Genomic DNA, 15,111 nt, shown 5'->3' with positions numbered 1-15,111 from the left:
CTTTTGACAAGTGTCTTGTGTCCTGACATCAACTGAAAGTCCCTTCAAAGCCCCTTTATAAACTGACCTGCACACAATCTGTTCCTCATACAGTTCAAAGTATATTATCAAAGTATGTATACATTATATAACCTTGCGATTGGTCTCCTAACAGGCAGCCACAAAGCAAAGAAACTCAAAAGAACCCATTAAAAAACACTATCAAACACCCAATGTGCAGAGGGGAAAAAAAACAGTTCATGCAGACAATAAAAACAAATAGCCTTCAGAATTGAAGTCCACAAAGAGAGTCTGTCCACAGACCCTCTGTTCAGGTGCTTGCAATCCTGACAGAAGATTTATTGTTTATTGCCCTATAGGAGGCCATTCAGTCATTGGGCCTGTGCTGGCTCTGAGCAGAAATTCCACCAGTCCCAAAGTTTCCTGTACCCCTGCAACCTGTTCTCTTGAACGTGCCCATCAACTCCCCTGTGATTCTTTGCCCACTTGCCTACAATGCAGAGGCAACTTGCAGCAGCTAATTCACCCACCAGGAGGCAGCACGGCAGTGTAGTGGCTAGCATGACACTTCACAGTACCAGCGACCCCGGTTCTAATCCTGCCACTGCCTGTAAGGAGTTGTAAATTCTCCCAGTGACCGCAAGAGTTTCCTCCGGGTGCTCCAGTTTCCTCCCACAGTCCAAAGACGTACCGGTCGGTAGGTTAATTGGTCATTGTAAGTTGTTGCTTGATTAGATGAGGATACAATCGAGGGTTGGTGGGTGTCACCGCTTGAAGAAGGGGGAGATGGAGGAAAGCCCATCAGACTCAACTTTAGGATGTGGAAGAAAACTAAAGCACTTGGGGAAACTTGTGTTGAGAGAGCATGTAAATACCAGAAGACAAGGTCGTGGCTGGACCTCTGAGGCAGTAGCAAGAACTGCCACAGCGCCATTGGAAGAGCCCTTCCTAATTTGCTTAATGACTGTAAATTTTACCATTTCTCTGGGCACGTCAGATGTTAAAAACATCAGAAAAGGGAGACTTCAGTCAGTCCATGTGTCAGATGGTATGTACAGTAAAATAAAGGCATCCGTTAGTCTTGCGAGACCATGGATCTGCACCTGGAAAGTCTTCACGCTCCAGGGCACAGGCCTGGGCAAGGTTGTATGGAAGACCAGCAGTTGCCCATGCTGCAAGTCTCCCCTCTCCACGACTCCAATGTTGGACAAGGGAAGGGCATTAGGACCCATACAGCTTGGCACCAGTGTCATCACAGAGCAATGTGTGATTAAATGCCTTGCTCAAGGACACATCACGTTGCCTCGGCTGGGGCTCGAACTCATGACCTTCAGGTCGCTAGTCCAATGCCTTAACCACTTAGCCATGTGCCCACTATGTACAGTATGCACAAGTAAATGCTGCAATGGGGAATTTAGAATGTTGTCAATAACCAGATGAAAGTAACATTTTATAATTTCTTTATTAAATACTTACATTAGTCTTTACATTGCAAAGATGATAAATGTGTGGCTTTGCACACATGTACATATAAGCTTGGCTATACTTTATAAATGAGTAAAATATATTGTTAATCATTCAGATAAAGGTTTCTGTTTCCCTGCACTGCATCAGATTACATTCATTTCCTTTTAATGGACTGAAGTCCCAAGTCATAGCAACATACACATTATTACAGATTCAATTTGTATTTAGTACAAGATCCACCAACAGTAAGGTATACAAGAGTTCCTGGATGTCCCAAGGCACTTCACAAGAACATTATCAAGCAACATTTGATACCAAGTCAATTGCAATATTAGGGCCAAAGTCAATATTTGGAGAATGTTGTAAAGAAAGGTAAGATTTGTACAGAGATGAGTTTAGGTCGGGAATTCCAGAAAAGTTAAGTAGTGGAAGGATTAAATTACGGATGATAAAGAGAGCAGAACTGGAGAAGTTGGACATCACTGGCGAGGAAGGCATTGATTTCTCATCATTGACTGCCCTCAAACTGCTGCAGTTTTTCAAATTAGGATGGTGCAAGTCTTGGTGGGGGACCTGCAGATGGTGGTCTCCCCATGGACCTCTTTGGTCACAGATAACACAGGTTTGGGGAGTTGCCGTTACTGTCAACCAGGCGAGGAACTGTTGTGCGGTCACAGTATGTCTGCCGGTGATGGAGGGGACGAATGGTGGATGTACAACAGTAACAACCGAAGCTGTCATCTTGCCCTGGATGAGACTGAGCTTGTTGGATTCCAGGGAATGAGTTGAGTAAGGCCACAGTGGGGTTTAAAAACTGGGATGGGAATTTTTAAAAATTGATTAACTCAGGAGCAACACAGGTAAATGAGCATAGGGAGATGGAAGAACAAGATGGGACACATTAGGACACACAAGCAGCAGCATTCTGTATGACTGGCTTATGGAGGATCGAAGTGAAACAGTCTTATGCAGAGTTGGGAAAAGCATCATACAAACTATCAAATTGTGCTTGCAAATCAATACAAAAGATGAGAGTTCTCCTTCCACTGAGTGGCCCAGGATTATTGTCACTTGGCGAGGTGTTTTACAATGGCTCATACCAAAGCTTGACGCTTCAAATGGAAAGAGACAGATTGCTATCAGATTAATGAAGTTGCGTTCAAAGTAGCAGCCAATGCATACACTCAACATGAGAAATTATGGCGCATGTTTGATCATACTAACTCTGCCTCACTTTTGGAGGTGGATATTGAAGACCAGATTCCTTGTACCAAAGAATGAATAGCACATGTTCCTATTAGGACAATTGAAGATCGTAAAAAAAAATACATCAGTCAACATACAAAACCTGCTATGTAGAGGCAACAGGATACAATAGCTTTTGTCCCGACATTGACGTGAAATCCCTTTAATACCATTTTTATTGAAAACACTTTCAAAAAAAGCTGTTAGATAATTTTATCCTATGAAACATTACCTCCTTATATAAATGTCACTTATATTAAGTGCTATATAAAATAGTTTTAATGCAAGTTGACAACTCCAGCATTTACAAAAACATATAAAAAGATTATATATAGTAACAAATTTTCTAAAAAAAATACATTCAAGCAACTTATATGCCCGAAACGATGAAATTGTCTCCCAGGCCCACAAAGCCAATATAATGGTGGTAATTTATATGGTCAGTTTTGTGTAATGAACGTGCAGCTCATGTTTTGCAATATTTTTTTAAAAACCTGTGAAGTTCCAAATAAACTTTGAGTTCTAAGAAATATTAATACAACTTGTACATTCCTGGGCAGAAGGTGAGACAACCAACTTTAATTGAATTTTGAAACATAGGAAGACAACAATGCCAATCAATTGATTGAGCCTGTGCTATCAACTCTCCTTGAATGTGGAATGAAACCCGTTTACTTCCCTTCATTCCTAAACCTTTAATACCATCACCCAAAAAAAAGTTTTCAGTGGGTATAACCTCAGCAGCTTTATGCAAGCCTTTGATTTTCACCACTCTGTGTACACAGCGTGTTTCCTGATAATTCTGAACAGCTTAGCTCTGATGTTAGTACAAATAGCAGCTTTTCCTGAATTCTCCCAACACAGTTGGAATGTCTTAACCTTATCCAATCTTTTAACCATCTGCATGAGATTACTCCATAAATTTTGGTAATTCAGAGAACATACAATCAGCATCTTGCATATCTTACTCTTACTGAGACCTGAATTACTCTCCTCTCCTCAGTTGCAATTCCAGATTGGCCCATGCTATTCACATAGTCCAGTGAAGCAGAGGTTGTCACCGTTGACACCCATGTGACCAGTTACCTTAGCAACCACATCAATTGGAACGTGGGGAGAAACCTGCAAAAAGTACAAGACGGGCGGGAATCGAACCCAGGTCGTTGGCGCTGTGATAGCAGTATGCTAACCACTAAGCTACCATGTTGCCCCTTCAAGCAGCACAGTACTTTCCCCTTTTCATCCATTACTGATTGACAAGAATCTGTCAGCAAAACTTCCAAAAAATATTACTCTGTTTTGTGGGGACCAGAATAATGGGGCCATCCCTACTTTGGATCCTGACACTTCATCAAGACTATGCTTTATTAATGAAGTTTTTTTTTTCTATTTTAAGACCTGGTTGCACCAGAAAACTACTGGTTTTACTGGACTATTATTGCTCTAGTGACCTGTTGATCAATTCACACCAGAGTACTTCAACATTATTAGTTTGAGCGGAGTAATACATGATCACAGAACTGAACAGGCCCTGGTATATGGGTTGTTTATACTTCACAAAGTTATACATTCTCCACATAATACCAAACTGGGGCTAGCTTTCTAAGATGCTCATCTCAGCTTCTGGTGATACCCTTTGCTTGGCCAACTAGAACTATGGAAATGGGGAAATTTGGATTTTTTTTTTGTTCAATACACCGGGTTAAAAAGTTTAGAAATGTGACCAATTGTAGATAATACAGTAAAACATGATACAAACCACATTCCAATGCCAATTAGAATGAGAATGCATTCTCATGAAGACTAGAAGTCAGGTGCTCTATTGCACCACCTCATGTACTGGGATGAACATCTTCCCTCTCTCCCCTCCCTACTAACTCATTCTGGTTTCTGTCCCCTTCCTTTCCAGTCCCAATGAAGGGTCTCGGCCCAAAACATTATTCCCCTCCTGACCTGCTGAGTTCCTTCAGCATTTTTGTGTCTGCTGCTCAAGATTTCAAGCATCTGCAAAATCTTCTTCAGAAGATCTCAGATCATTTGAGGTTTGGGTACGTTCATTAACCTGAGCACTTTTTTAAAAAAACCCTACAATTCTGATTGGTTACTGAGCAATCATTGGGTACTCTATGAAACCAAATACCAATGCGACATATCTGTGAGGGTGCGATGTTGGAGTTAGTTCTTAGCTTTCTCCCTCCCCTTCTACGTGCAATTTCTAAGTGCTTTAGTGTGGACCTGAAGGCATTAGCTTCCTCCAGGCCACAACACTGGCCAGCTGCACCTGTGACAAATAAAAGAGTCATCACTAAAGCTATTCAGTGCTGAGTGACTTGTGAAGCTGTAGGATTACCGTCAAATCTGCGCTGATTCACCAACGTTTTTGAAGGATATTACTTGCTGCTCTTCACCCAGGAAGGTACTTGCAGTGTCACACCAGTGTGGCCAACTCTTAACAGTCACGGCGAGATACGCCATGAAACCAGGCCCATCAGCCCAGTAAGTGCACACTGACCATCACCACCTTGTTACACCAATCCTACAGTAATCCCATTCTTATTCTCCCCACGCCCCTCACAACAGGAGCAATTTAGTGGCCAGTGAACCCCTCCAACTACCCACCTCTGGGTTTCAGTTGTACCCAGGCGAACTCCAGCCGGACAACAAAAGCAGGCTAACCCAGCGCGCACACTGCAGGAAACTTAAAAGTAGCGGGAACTGAAATCTAGTCCTGTCTGGCTCAGGGACCCCACCAACCCCACCCCCCCAACACATCCCGCGCCACCCCCACCACAGCATAGAGATGCCAAAGCCAGTTGTAGCATTAAAAAAAAACAACGCAGTCCGTCTGTCTGAGTGACCCAACCTCACCTGCCTAATGTCTACAGTAGGCATTTGGGGCTTCCAATTTGTTGCTGTATTTTCTTGCTGCAGAGCAAACAATTGGCTGCGCAAGAAATAGCAAAACCACTTGGCTCCGTCGCTCAATGAAATCACAGCTAATTTTTTACCTCAAAGCCACTCCACTCTCTGCACCCGATTCCTTTCATATCTAGAACCTTACAGCTCGCTGCTTCTGAGGCTGTGGGTCTTCAGGTGAAACCTTGTCCCGGACTCCGCACCAGACCCACGTTTAAGAGACACTCAAATAGAAGCATTGATGTCACTACCATCATGCCGAGGTTTGCCTCCCACCACTTTAGGTAAATCAGTCCTCCCTGCTAAACTGCTGATGCCATTGCAACCCAACTCTCCAACGGAACGAGGTCTGGTTTTATTTCACATTTGAACAGTCCCACTCTCCAGTGAGAGGCCATCGGCAGGCCTGATCACCCGCTTTCACACCCCGGATATATAGGGCTTGTTCCTCGAGACTTCCCCTTCCCTCCATGATCTCTACCCCTTGCTTAATTTCATCCATCTAGCAGCAATCTGTTGTTTTTTTTGGTATTTGATTCCTATTTCCATTTGTTCCTACACTGTACAAAATCCAATGCAGGAAAGAACAAAATATGATTTTTTGAGGGAATAGAAATTACAAGTGCCATATTGCTGCATACAACTCTAACAGGCACACATGATTATGATACTTTGTATATAAAAAAGTTCCTCAAGATATATACCTGTACTTTATATATACACACATATATTAATAAAGTGCAAAATTAATGGTTACAAGATGGAATCTTTGGCTTCCTGAACAGTGACCAATCAGAATATGGCTGTAACAAGTCAGAAATTCTGGCCTTGGTTCCTGCTCCCAGAGTTCCACTGTCTTTGTGAAGAATTACATGTCCGTCAGCAAGAGGCACAGAATTGCTTCTGCGGGACATCAAATTCTCCCCTCTGGTACAAATTCCTTGTTATTTGCTTTGGGTTGTTTCTCCCACTCAGTCAGCTGACCTTGGTGACTGCCTACAGGGTCTTACACCACGGTGACTGCCTTCAGGTTCTGCTTGGTCTCACTGACAGTGCAGTCTTCTGGAATCTTCTCCTCAGAGCAGCTCCGACCAGAGAGCTTGTCCATTTGTTCCAAATCATTGAAACGTTCCACTATGCACTGAGCGGTGAGCCGGGCTTCGGGATCGTGATCCCAGCATTCCACAATAATTTCACACACCTGCTGTACGAGCTTGGAAAGACGAGAGAGAGAGAGGGAGAGAACAATGGTTACCTGAACCCAATATACTGGCTCCAATGAAAACTCATGTAACCACATGTAACCACCGGTTACTTTGCATCAAAAACTATTTCTCAAACTAGCTTCCTCCGAGGTTTCATTTTGGCATTCTAATAGGCAGGGTGAAGCATTTGGCCAATGACTTTCGTGAAGAAATCCACAGCAAGTTTCATTTATACCACAGTTGCCTCATGGGCCTATGCTCGACGTCTTGAATCGCTGTAAGAAACTGAAGTAACTAGAGAGAGACTTTCACCTCTTTAGTGATCAGCAGGACAGGTGCCCAACGATAACAGCTGTCTATTCTCATTAATGCAGCAGACAATTACTCCTCATGTTAATGTCATTATGTTCATTGTGTACTGTGTCCAGTTCTGGTCACCTCACTACAGGAAGGATGTGGATACTATAGAGAGAGAGTGCAGGGGAGATTTGCAAGGATGTTGCCTGGATTGGGGAGCATGCCTTATAAGAATAGGTTGAGTGAACGTGGCCTTTTCTCCTTGGAGCGACGGAGGATGATTGGTGACCTGATGGAGGTGTATAAGATGATGAGAGGCATTGATCGTGTGGATAGCCAAAGGCTTTTTCCCAGGGCTAAAATGGCTAACACGAGGGAGCATAGTTTTAAGATGCTTGGAAATAGGTGCCGAAGGGACGTCAGGGGTAAGTTTTTCCACACAGAGAGTGGTAGGTGTGTGCATTGGGCTGCTGGCAGCAGTGGTGAAAGCGGATACGATAGGGTCTTTTAGGAGCCTCTTAGATAGGTATGTGGAGCTTAGAAAAATAGAGGGCTATGCGCTAGGGAAATTCTAAGCAGTTTCTAGAGTAGGTTACATGGTCAGCACAACATTGTGGGCCGAAGGGCCTTAATTGGGCTGTGAATTTCTATGTCCTATGTTCAGGAAATGTTTATAAGACCAGCTCCCAGTAGAGCATTCCTGGCAGTCCCATTATCCTAGACCTTTCCGCCCCCCCCCCCCCCAGTAATCTGCAAATTGTTCTCTGTCACTTGCCCATCTACTTACTCAGAAGAGTTGGAAAAGGAAGAAGATGGCAGCAGTGATAGGGGACTCATAGTTAGGGAGTCAGACAGGCGATTCTGTGGACGCAGGAAAGAAACACGGATGGTAGTTTGCCTCCCAGGTGCCAGGGTCCAGGATGTTTCTGATCGTGTCCACGATATCTTGAAGTAGGAAGAAGAACAGCCAGAGGTGGTGGTACATATTGGTACCAATGACATAGGTCGGAAAAGGGAGGAGGTCCTGAAAGCAGACTACAGGGAATTAGGAAGGAAGTTGAGAAGCTGGACCTCAAAAAGTAGTAATCTTTGGATTACTGCCTGTGCCACATGACAGTGAGTATAGGAATAGAATGAGGTGGAGGATAAATGCGTGGCTGAGGGATTGGAGCAGGGGTCAGGGATTCAGATTTCTGGATCATTGGGACCTCTTCTGGGGCAGGTGTGACCTGCGCAAAAAGGACAGGTTGCACTTGAATCTGAGGGGGACCAACATCATGGCAGAGAGGTTTGCAAAGGCTATTGAGGAGAGTTTAAACTAGAATTTCTGGGGGGGTGGGAACCGAACTGAAGTGATGGGAGGAAGGGGCAGTTAGCTCACGGATAGAGAAAGCTTGGAGACAGTGCGAGAGGGAGGAAAGGCAGGTAATAGAGAAGGGACATGCTCCAACCAATGGTTTGAGATGTGTTTATTTTAATGCAAGGAGTATTATGAACAAAGCGAATGAGCTTTGAGCATGGATCAGTACTTGGAGCTATGATACTGTGGCCATTACAGAGACTTGGATAGCACAGGGGCAGTAATGGCTACTTCAAGTGCCAGGGTTTAGATGTTTCAGAAAGGATGGGGAGGGAGGCAAAAGAGGTGGGGGCATGGCACTGTTGATCAGAGGTAGTGTCACGGCTGCAGAAAAGGAGGAAGTCATGGAGGGGTTGTCTACAGAGTCTCTTGGGTGGAAGTTATGAATAGGAAGGGGTCAATAACTCGACTGGGTGTTTGTTATAGACTACCCAATAGTAACAGGGACGTCGAGGAGCAGATAGGGAGACAGATTCTGGAAAGGAGTAATAATAACAGCGTTGTTGTGGTGGGAGATTTTAATTTCCCAAATATTGATTGGCATCTCCCTAGACCAAGGGGTTTAGATGGGGTGGAGTTTGTTAGGTGTGTTCAGTAAGGTTTCTTGACACAATATGTAGTTAAGCCTACAAGAGGAGAGGCTGTACTTGATCTGGTATTGGGAAATGAACCTGGTCAGGTGTCAGGTCTCTCAGTGAGAGAGCATTTTGGAGATAGTGATCAGAATTCTACCTCCTTTACCATAGCATTGGAGAGGGATAGGAACAGACAAGTTAGGGAAACTAATTGGAGTAAGGGGAAATATGAGGCTATCAGGCAGGAACTTGGAAGCATAAATTGGAAACAGATGTTCTCAGGGAATGTACAGAAGAAATGTGGAAAATGCTCAGGGGATATTTGCGTGGGGTTTTGCGTGGATATGTTCCAATGAGACAGGGAAAGGATGGTAGGGTACAGGAACCGTGGTGTACAAGGGCTGTTGTAAATCTAGTCAAGAAGAAAAGAAGAGCTTACAAAAGGTTCAAAAAAACTAGTTACTGACAGAGATCTAGAATATTATAAGGACAGCAGGAAGGAGTTTAAGAATGAAATTAAGAGAGCCAGAAGGAGCCATGACAAGGTCTTGGTGGACAGGATTAAGGAAAACTACAGGAAGGACATGGAAACCATAGAAAGCATGCAGAGGAAATTTACAAGGATGTTGCTTTATGAGGATAGGTTGAGTGAACTCGGCCTTTTCTCCTTGGAGTGATGGAGGGTGAGAGGTGACCTGATAGAGGTGTCCAAGATAATGAGAGGTATTGATCATGTGGATAGTCAGAGGCTTTTTCCCAGGGCTGAAATGGCTAGCACATGAGGGCACAGTTTTAAGGTGCTTGGAAGTAGGTACAGAGGAGATGTCAGGGGTAAGTGTTTTTTTTTTTAAAATGCAGAGAGTGGTGAGTGCGTGGAACGGGCTGCCAGCAACGGTGGTGGAGGCGGAAACGATAGGGTCTTTTAAGAAACTCCTGGATGGATACATGGAGCTTAGAAAAGTAGAGGGCGATGGGTAACCCTAGGTAGTTCTATGGTAAGAACATGATCGGCAGAGCTTTGTAGGCCGAAGGGCCTGTATTGTGCTGTAGGTTTTCTATGTTTCTACGTTTACTTCTGGCTTCAAGCCCACTTAGCTATACCAAAAGAGGATCTTTAGTGGCCCACTAAGCAGTTAGCACACTTTGGGATGATTGGGGAGCCCCAAGGACCTGGAGGGTTCACTGCAGTCAAGGATGGTGCCCGAAAGCTTCATGCAGATAGTGCTCAAGGTTATAATTGAACTTGGGTCCCTGGAAATGCAAGTAATAGCACTAACCACTGCACCACAGTATCACCCGAGAGACAGAGCTTTCACATAAGTACTGTATGAAGCACAATGTTGGAAAATGCACGATCATCCACTTTGGTAGTAGAAATAAATGTGCAGACTATTTTCTAAATGGGGAGAAAATCCAAAAATCTAAGATGCATAGGGACCTTGGAGCCCTTGTGCAGAACACACAGAAGGCTAGCTTGCAGGTTGAGTCAGTGGTAAGGAAGGTAAATGCAAACTTTGCATTCATTGCAAGAGGTCTTGAATACAAGAGCAGGGATGTGACGCTGAGGCGTAACAAGGCACTGGTGAGGCCTCACCTTGGGTATTGTGAACAGTTTGGGCTCCTCATCCAAGAAAAGATGAGCTGGCATTGGAGAGGGTTCAGGGGAGGTTCACAAGGATGATTCCGAGAATGAAAGGGTTATCATATGAGGAACGTTTGGTGGATCTGGGTCTGTACCCGCTGGAATTTGGAAGGATGAGGGTAGATCTCACTTAAACATTTCAAATGTTGTAGGCCTAGACAGAGTAGATGTGAAAAGGATGTTTTCCATGGTGGGGGAGTCTAGGACAAGAGGGCACAGCTTCAGGATACACAAGTGTCCATTTAAAGCAGAGATGCGGAGAAATTTCTTTAGCCAGAGGGTGACGAATTTATGGAATTTGTTACCACAGGCAGCTGTGGAGGCCAGGTCATTGGGTGTTTTTTTTAGGCAGAGCTTGTTAAGTTCTTGATTGGACACGACATCAAAGGTTACGGGGAGAAGGCTGGAGAGTGGGGCTGAGGAGAGGAAAATGAGAATCGGCCATGATTGAATGGTGCAGCAGACTTGATGGACCACATAGTCTAATTCTGCTCCTATGCCTTATGATCTTATAAACTTTCCCATCTCTAGGTCTTGTAAAACACTCTAACCTTTTGACTCTGAAGAAGTATTATCACAGAATAAAGTCTTTTTGCACTGTGCCTTTATACAGGCTCAGAAACCTCCCAAGTGGTTTACCACCAATGTGATTTTTTTAAAAAATTGTGCTGGCTTCAGGGATTCAGTCAGATAGTCAATTTATACACAGCTAAGAACCACCAGCGAGAAGACATGATCAGGAAATTTGTTTTTGGGAGGGGAGCTGACGGATAAATACCATCCAGAGGATCGGGGGGCTCCTCGATCTTCTCCAAGTGGGGCCAAACGTTTTCTCTCACCCTGGATGGTAGCTGGGATGTCATCTCGGCACCTCTGACAGTGAAACAGTCTCTCCATACTGCACTTAAGCGATCGGTCATAAGGCCCTGAAGTTAGACAAGCCCAGAACCTTGCAAGAGCATAACCCCACGACCAGCTACATCTCCGAGCAAAGGTGCGTGGAAAGAGGTTTTGTTGCCGAGTCTGGCATTAAAATTGCTCTGCCACTTGCTTTTCAGTTTCCATTGGTACTGAAGTCCTTATCTAACCCAGCCTGAGTCACTGTTCTAGTAAAGGTGCAGGGGCTGAAACGGACCATCTTGTTTTGTGAATGCATTTCTTTGTAGACACAAATATTAAAAGCAGATTAACCACTGACTAATAGATCATTTACTCATCACATCAACAGTTTTGGGTACCTGGTGATTAAGCCAGCTGTTGGGGATCTCCGGCCTGCCCCGATCCCTGAGAACAACATCTTTCATGCTTTCCACACACGGATGCTCCCGGACTTTGGAACCGAAGGCTGGCTCGTAATCTTTCACTTCTGCAGGAAAAGAAATGTTTACAACTTTGAACAACAGATGAAGGTGGAAACAGGTAATCATTTTTGTCTGGCGGTGGTACTTTATTTTGAAATACCATCAAGTCCATTTCGGTGCAGAATCAGGAAGGGAGGTTGTTGTCTGGCCCCCTCTCCTCCAACAAGTTATGTATGGCAGGGATGACTGGAGCAGAGCAGGTAGAGCCAGAGAAGATCTTCGATGGACACAGCTAACGAAATGGCGCTGCGTTCGGAATAAGGTAGACGAACACGTGGCGCAATTAGAGATTGGTCGGTATGACATTGTGGGCATCACTGAGTCGTGGCTGAAAGAAATCCATAGTTGGGAGCTTAACATCAAAGGATATACTTTCTATCGAAAGGACAGGCAGGAAGGCATAGGTGGTGGTGTGGCTCTGTTGGTAAGAGATGGAATTACATCTTTAGAAATAAATAATACAAGAAGTTTCGGGCTGAATATTGAATCTTTGTGGGTGGCGTTAAGAAACTGCAAGGGTAAAAAAAACCATTATGGGTATCACATATAGGCCTCCAAATAGTAGCCAAGATGTGGGGTTGAAATTGCAAAGGGAGCTCGAAAAGGCATGTAATAAGGGTAATGACACAATTTTAACGGGGGGGGGGAACTTCAATATGAAAGGGGATTGGGAAAATCAGGTTGGTGTCGGACCGCAAGGAAGGGAATTTGTTGAATGCCTACAAGGCGGCTTTTTAGAGCAGCTTGTGCTTGAACCAACTCGGGGAAAGGCCACCTTAGACTGGGTGTTGTGTAATAACCCAGATCTTATTAGGGAGCTTAATGTAAAGGAACCCTTAGGGGACAGTGATTATAATATGATTGAATTCATACTGCAGTTTGAGAGGGAGAAGCACAAGTCACATGTAACAGTATCGCAATGGAATAAAGGGAATTACAGAGGCACGAGAGAGGAGCTTGCCCATGTGAATTGGAGGATACTGGCGGGGATGACGGCAGAGCAGAGGTGTCTGAAGTTTCTGGGAATAGTTCACAAAGTGCAGGATAGATATGGCCCACAGAGGAGGAAGTTCTCAAATGGCAGGGGTAGGCAACCGTGGCTGGCAGAGGAAGTTAAGGACTGCATAAAAGCCAAGGAAAGGGCATATAAGGTAGCAAAAGTGAGTGGAATGTTGAATGATCGGGAAGCTTTTAAAATCCAACAAATGGCAACTAAAAAAGCCATAGGGGAAGGATTAAACATGAGGGCAAACTAGCCAGTAGTATAAAGCAGGTACTAACAGATTTTCTAGTTATGTAACGAGTAAAAAGGAGGTGAGAGTTGATATTGGGCCACCAGAAAATAATGTTGGTGAGGTAGTAATGGGGGACAAAGAAATGGCAGATGAACTTAATGGGTACTTTGCATCTGTCTTCACTGTGGAAGACACAAGCAGTGTGCCAGAGGTCTGTGAGTGTCAGGGAGCAGGAGTGAGTGCCATTGCTATTACAAAGGAAAAAGTTCAAGGCAAACTGAAAGGTCTTGAGGTGGGTAAGTCACCTGGACCAGATAGATTACATCCCAGAGTCCTGAAGGAGTTTGCTGAAGAGATAACAGATGCATTGGTCATGATCATTCAAGAATCACTTGATTCTGGCATGGTCCCAGAGGACTGGAAGTTTGCAAATGTCACTCCACTCTTTAAGAAGGGAGGAAGGCAAAATGAAGGAAGTTATAGCCTGAGATTAGTTAGCCTAACCTCAGTGGTTGGGAAAGTGTTGGAGTTCACTATTAAGGATGAAGTTACGGGGTACTTGGAGACTAATGATAAAATAAGTCAAAGTCAACATGGTTTCTGTAAAGGGAAGTCTTGACTGACAAATCTGCTAGAGTTCTTTCAGGAAATAACAAGCAGCGTGGACAAAGGAGAGGCAGTGGATGTCATTTCCTTGGATTTTCAGAAGGCTTTTGATAAGGGGCCTCTCATGAGTTAATAACTCATCTCCTTCTACCTTAGGCCACAAACTTATCAATCACCCCTGTTGAGTTATTAACTTCAAACTTCCTGCATAATAACTCAAAGAGTTGAACTGCAAGTGCATGTAACGAAAGCTGTATAACTCACAATATATAGCTGTATAACTTATCAATCACCCCTGCTGTGGACACTTTCTGGAGGTCCAAAATCCATATGCTCCATGACCACTGGACTAAGTGTGTAAATGTAGGAGGAGACTACGTTGAAAAATAAATGTGCTAGGTTTCCTAAAATTGGCTCCTTCTACCTTAGGCCACGAACTTATCAATCACCCCTTGTATTTCAAGGGGAATAGAATATAAAAACAAGGAGATAATCCTGAGGCTTTATAAGACACCCGTCAGGCTGCACTTGGAGTATTGTCAACAGTTTTAGGCCCCATATCTCAGAAGGGATCTGTTGTCATTGGAGAGAGTCCAGAGGAGGTTCACGAGGATGATTCTGGGAATGAAGGGGTTAACATATGAGGCGCGTTTGGCAGCTTTGGGCTTGTACTCATTGGAATTTAGAAGAATGTGTGGGGATCTCATTAAAACTTACTGAATGTTGAAAGGACTAGATAGGGTGGATGTGGACAGGATGTTTCCTAATGTGGGGGTATCCAGAACTAGAGGGCACAGCTTCAAAAATTGAGGGGCAACCTTGTGGAACAGAGGTAAGGAGGAATTCTTTTAGCCAGAGAGTAGTGAATCTGTGGAATGCTCTGCCACAGACTGCGGTGGAGGCCAAGTCCGTGGGCATATTTAAGGCAGAAGCTGATTGTTTCCTGACCGGTCAGGGCATCAAAGGATATCTCAAGATGGCAGATGTATGGGGTTGAGTGGGATCCAGGTTCAGCTATGATGGAATGGCAGAGCAGACCCAGTGGGCTGAAAGGAACAGAATTAGGCCAATGTTTGGTCTTATCACCGCATCCAGGTCAAGGGGTGCCAAGTTAAGCCGGGGTGAAGCTTCAACCTTGATCTGACAGTATGGTGGAGCAGACTATCTGACTGAATTGCCTTGCCCAGCTCCTACCATTTCCA

At 44.2% G+C, this 15,111-nt stretch overlaps 1 protein-coding gene across 1 annotated transcript in view; it reads right to left on the bottom strand.

The window, feature by feature from the left end:
• Positions 1-5,484: 5,484 nt before the first annotated feature.
• Positions 5,485-15,111, bottom strand: part of tgfbr2b (transforming growth factor beta receptor 2b) — a 76,029-nt gene continuing 66,402 nt past the window's right edge. The window contains exons 6-7 of the mRNA XM_063069839.1: positions 11,946-12,073; positions 5,485-6,841 (exon numbers count right to left, since the gene is read on the bottom strand). Coding sequence (XP_062925909.1) covers positions 6,635-6,841; positions 11,946-12,073 — 335 coding nt within the window. The 3' untranslated portion in view covers positions 5,485-6,634. The remainder of the gene's footprint in view (positions 6,842-11,945; positions 12,074-15,111) is intronic.

Source organism: Mobula hypostoma, chromosome 17 (assembly GCF_963921235.1).
Source record: "Mobula hypostoma chromosome 17, sMobHyp1.1, whole genome shotgun sequence".
Lineage (NCBI taxonomy): Eukaryota > Metazoa > Chordata > Chondrichthyes > Myliobatiformes > Myliobatidae > Mobula > Mobula hypostoma.
Note: the sequence above shows the minus strand (reverse complement) of the source record. Positions and strands in the feature narration are given on the sequence as shown.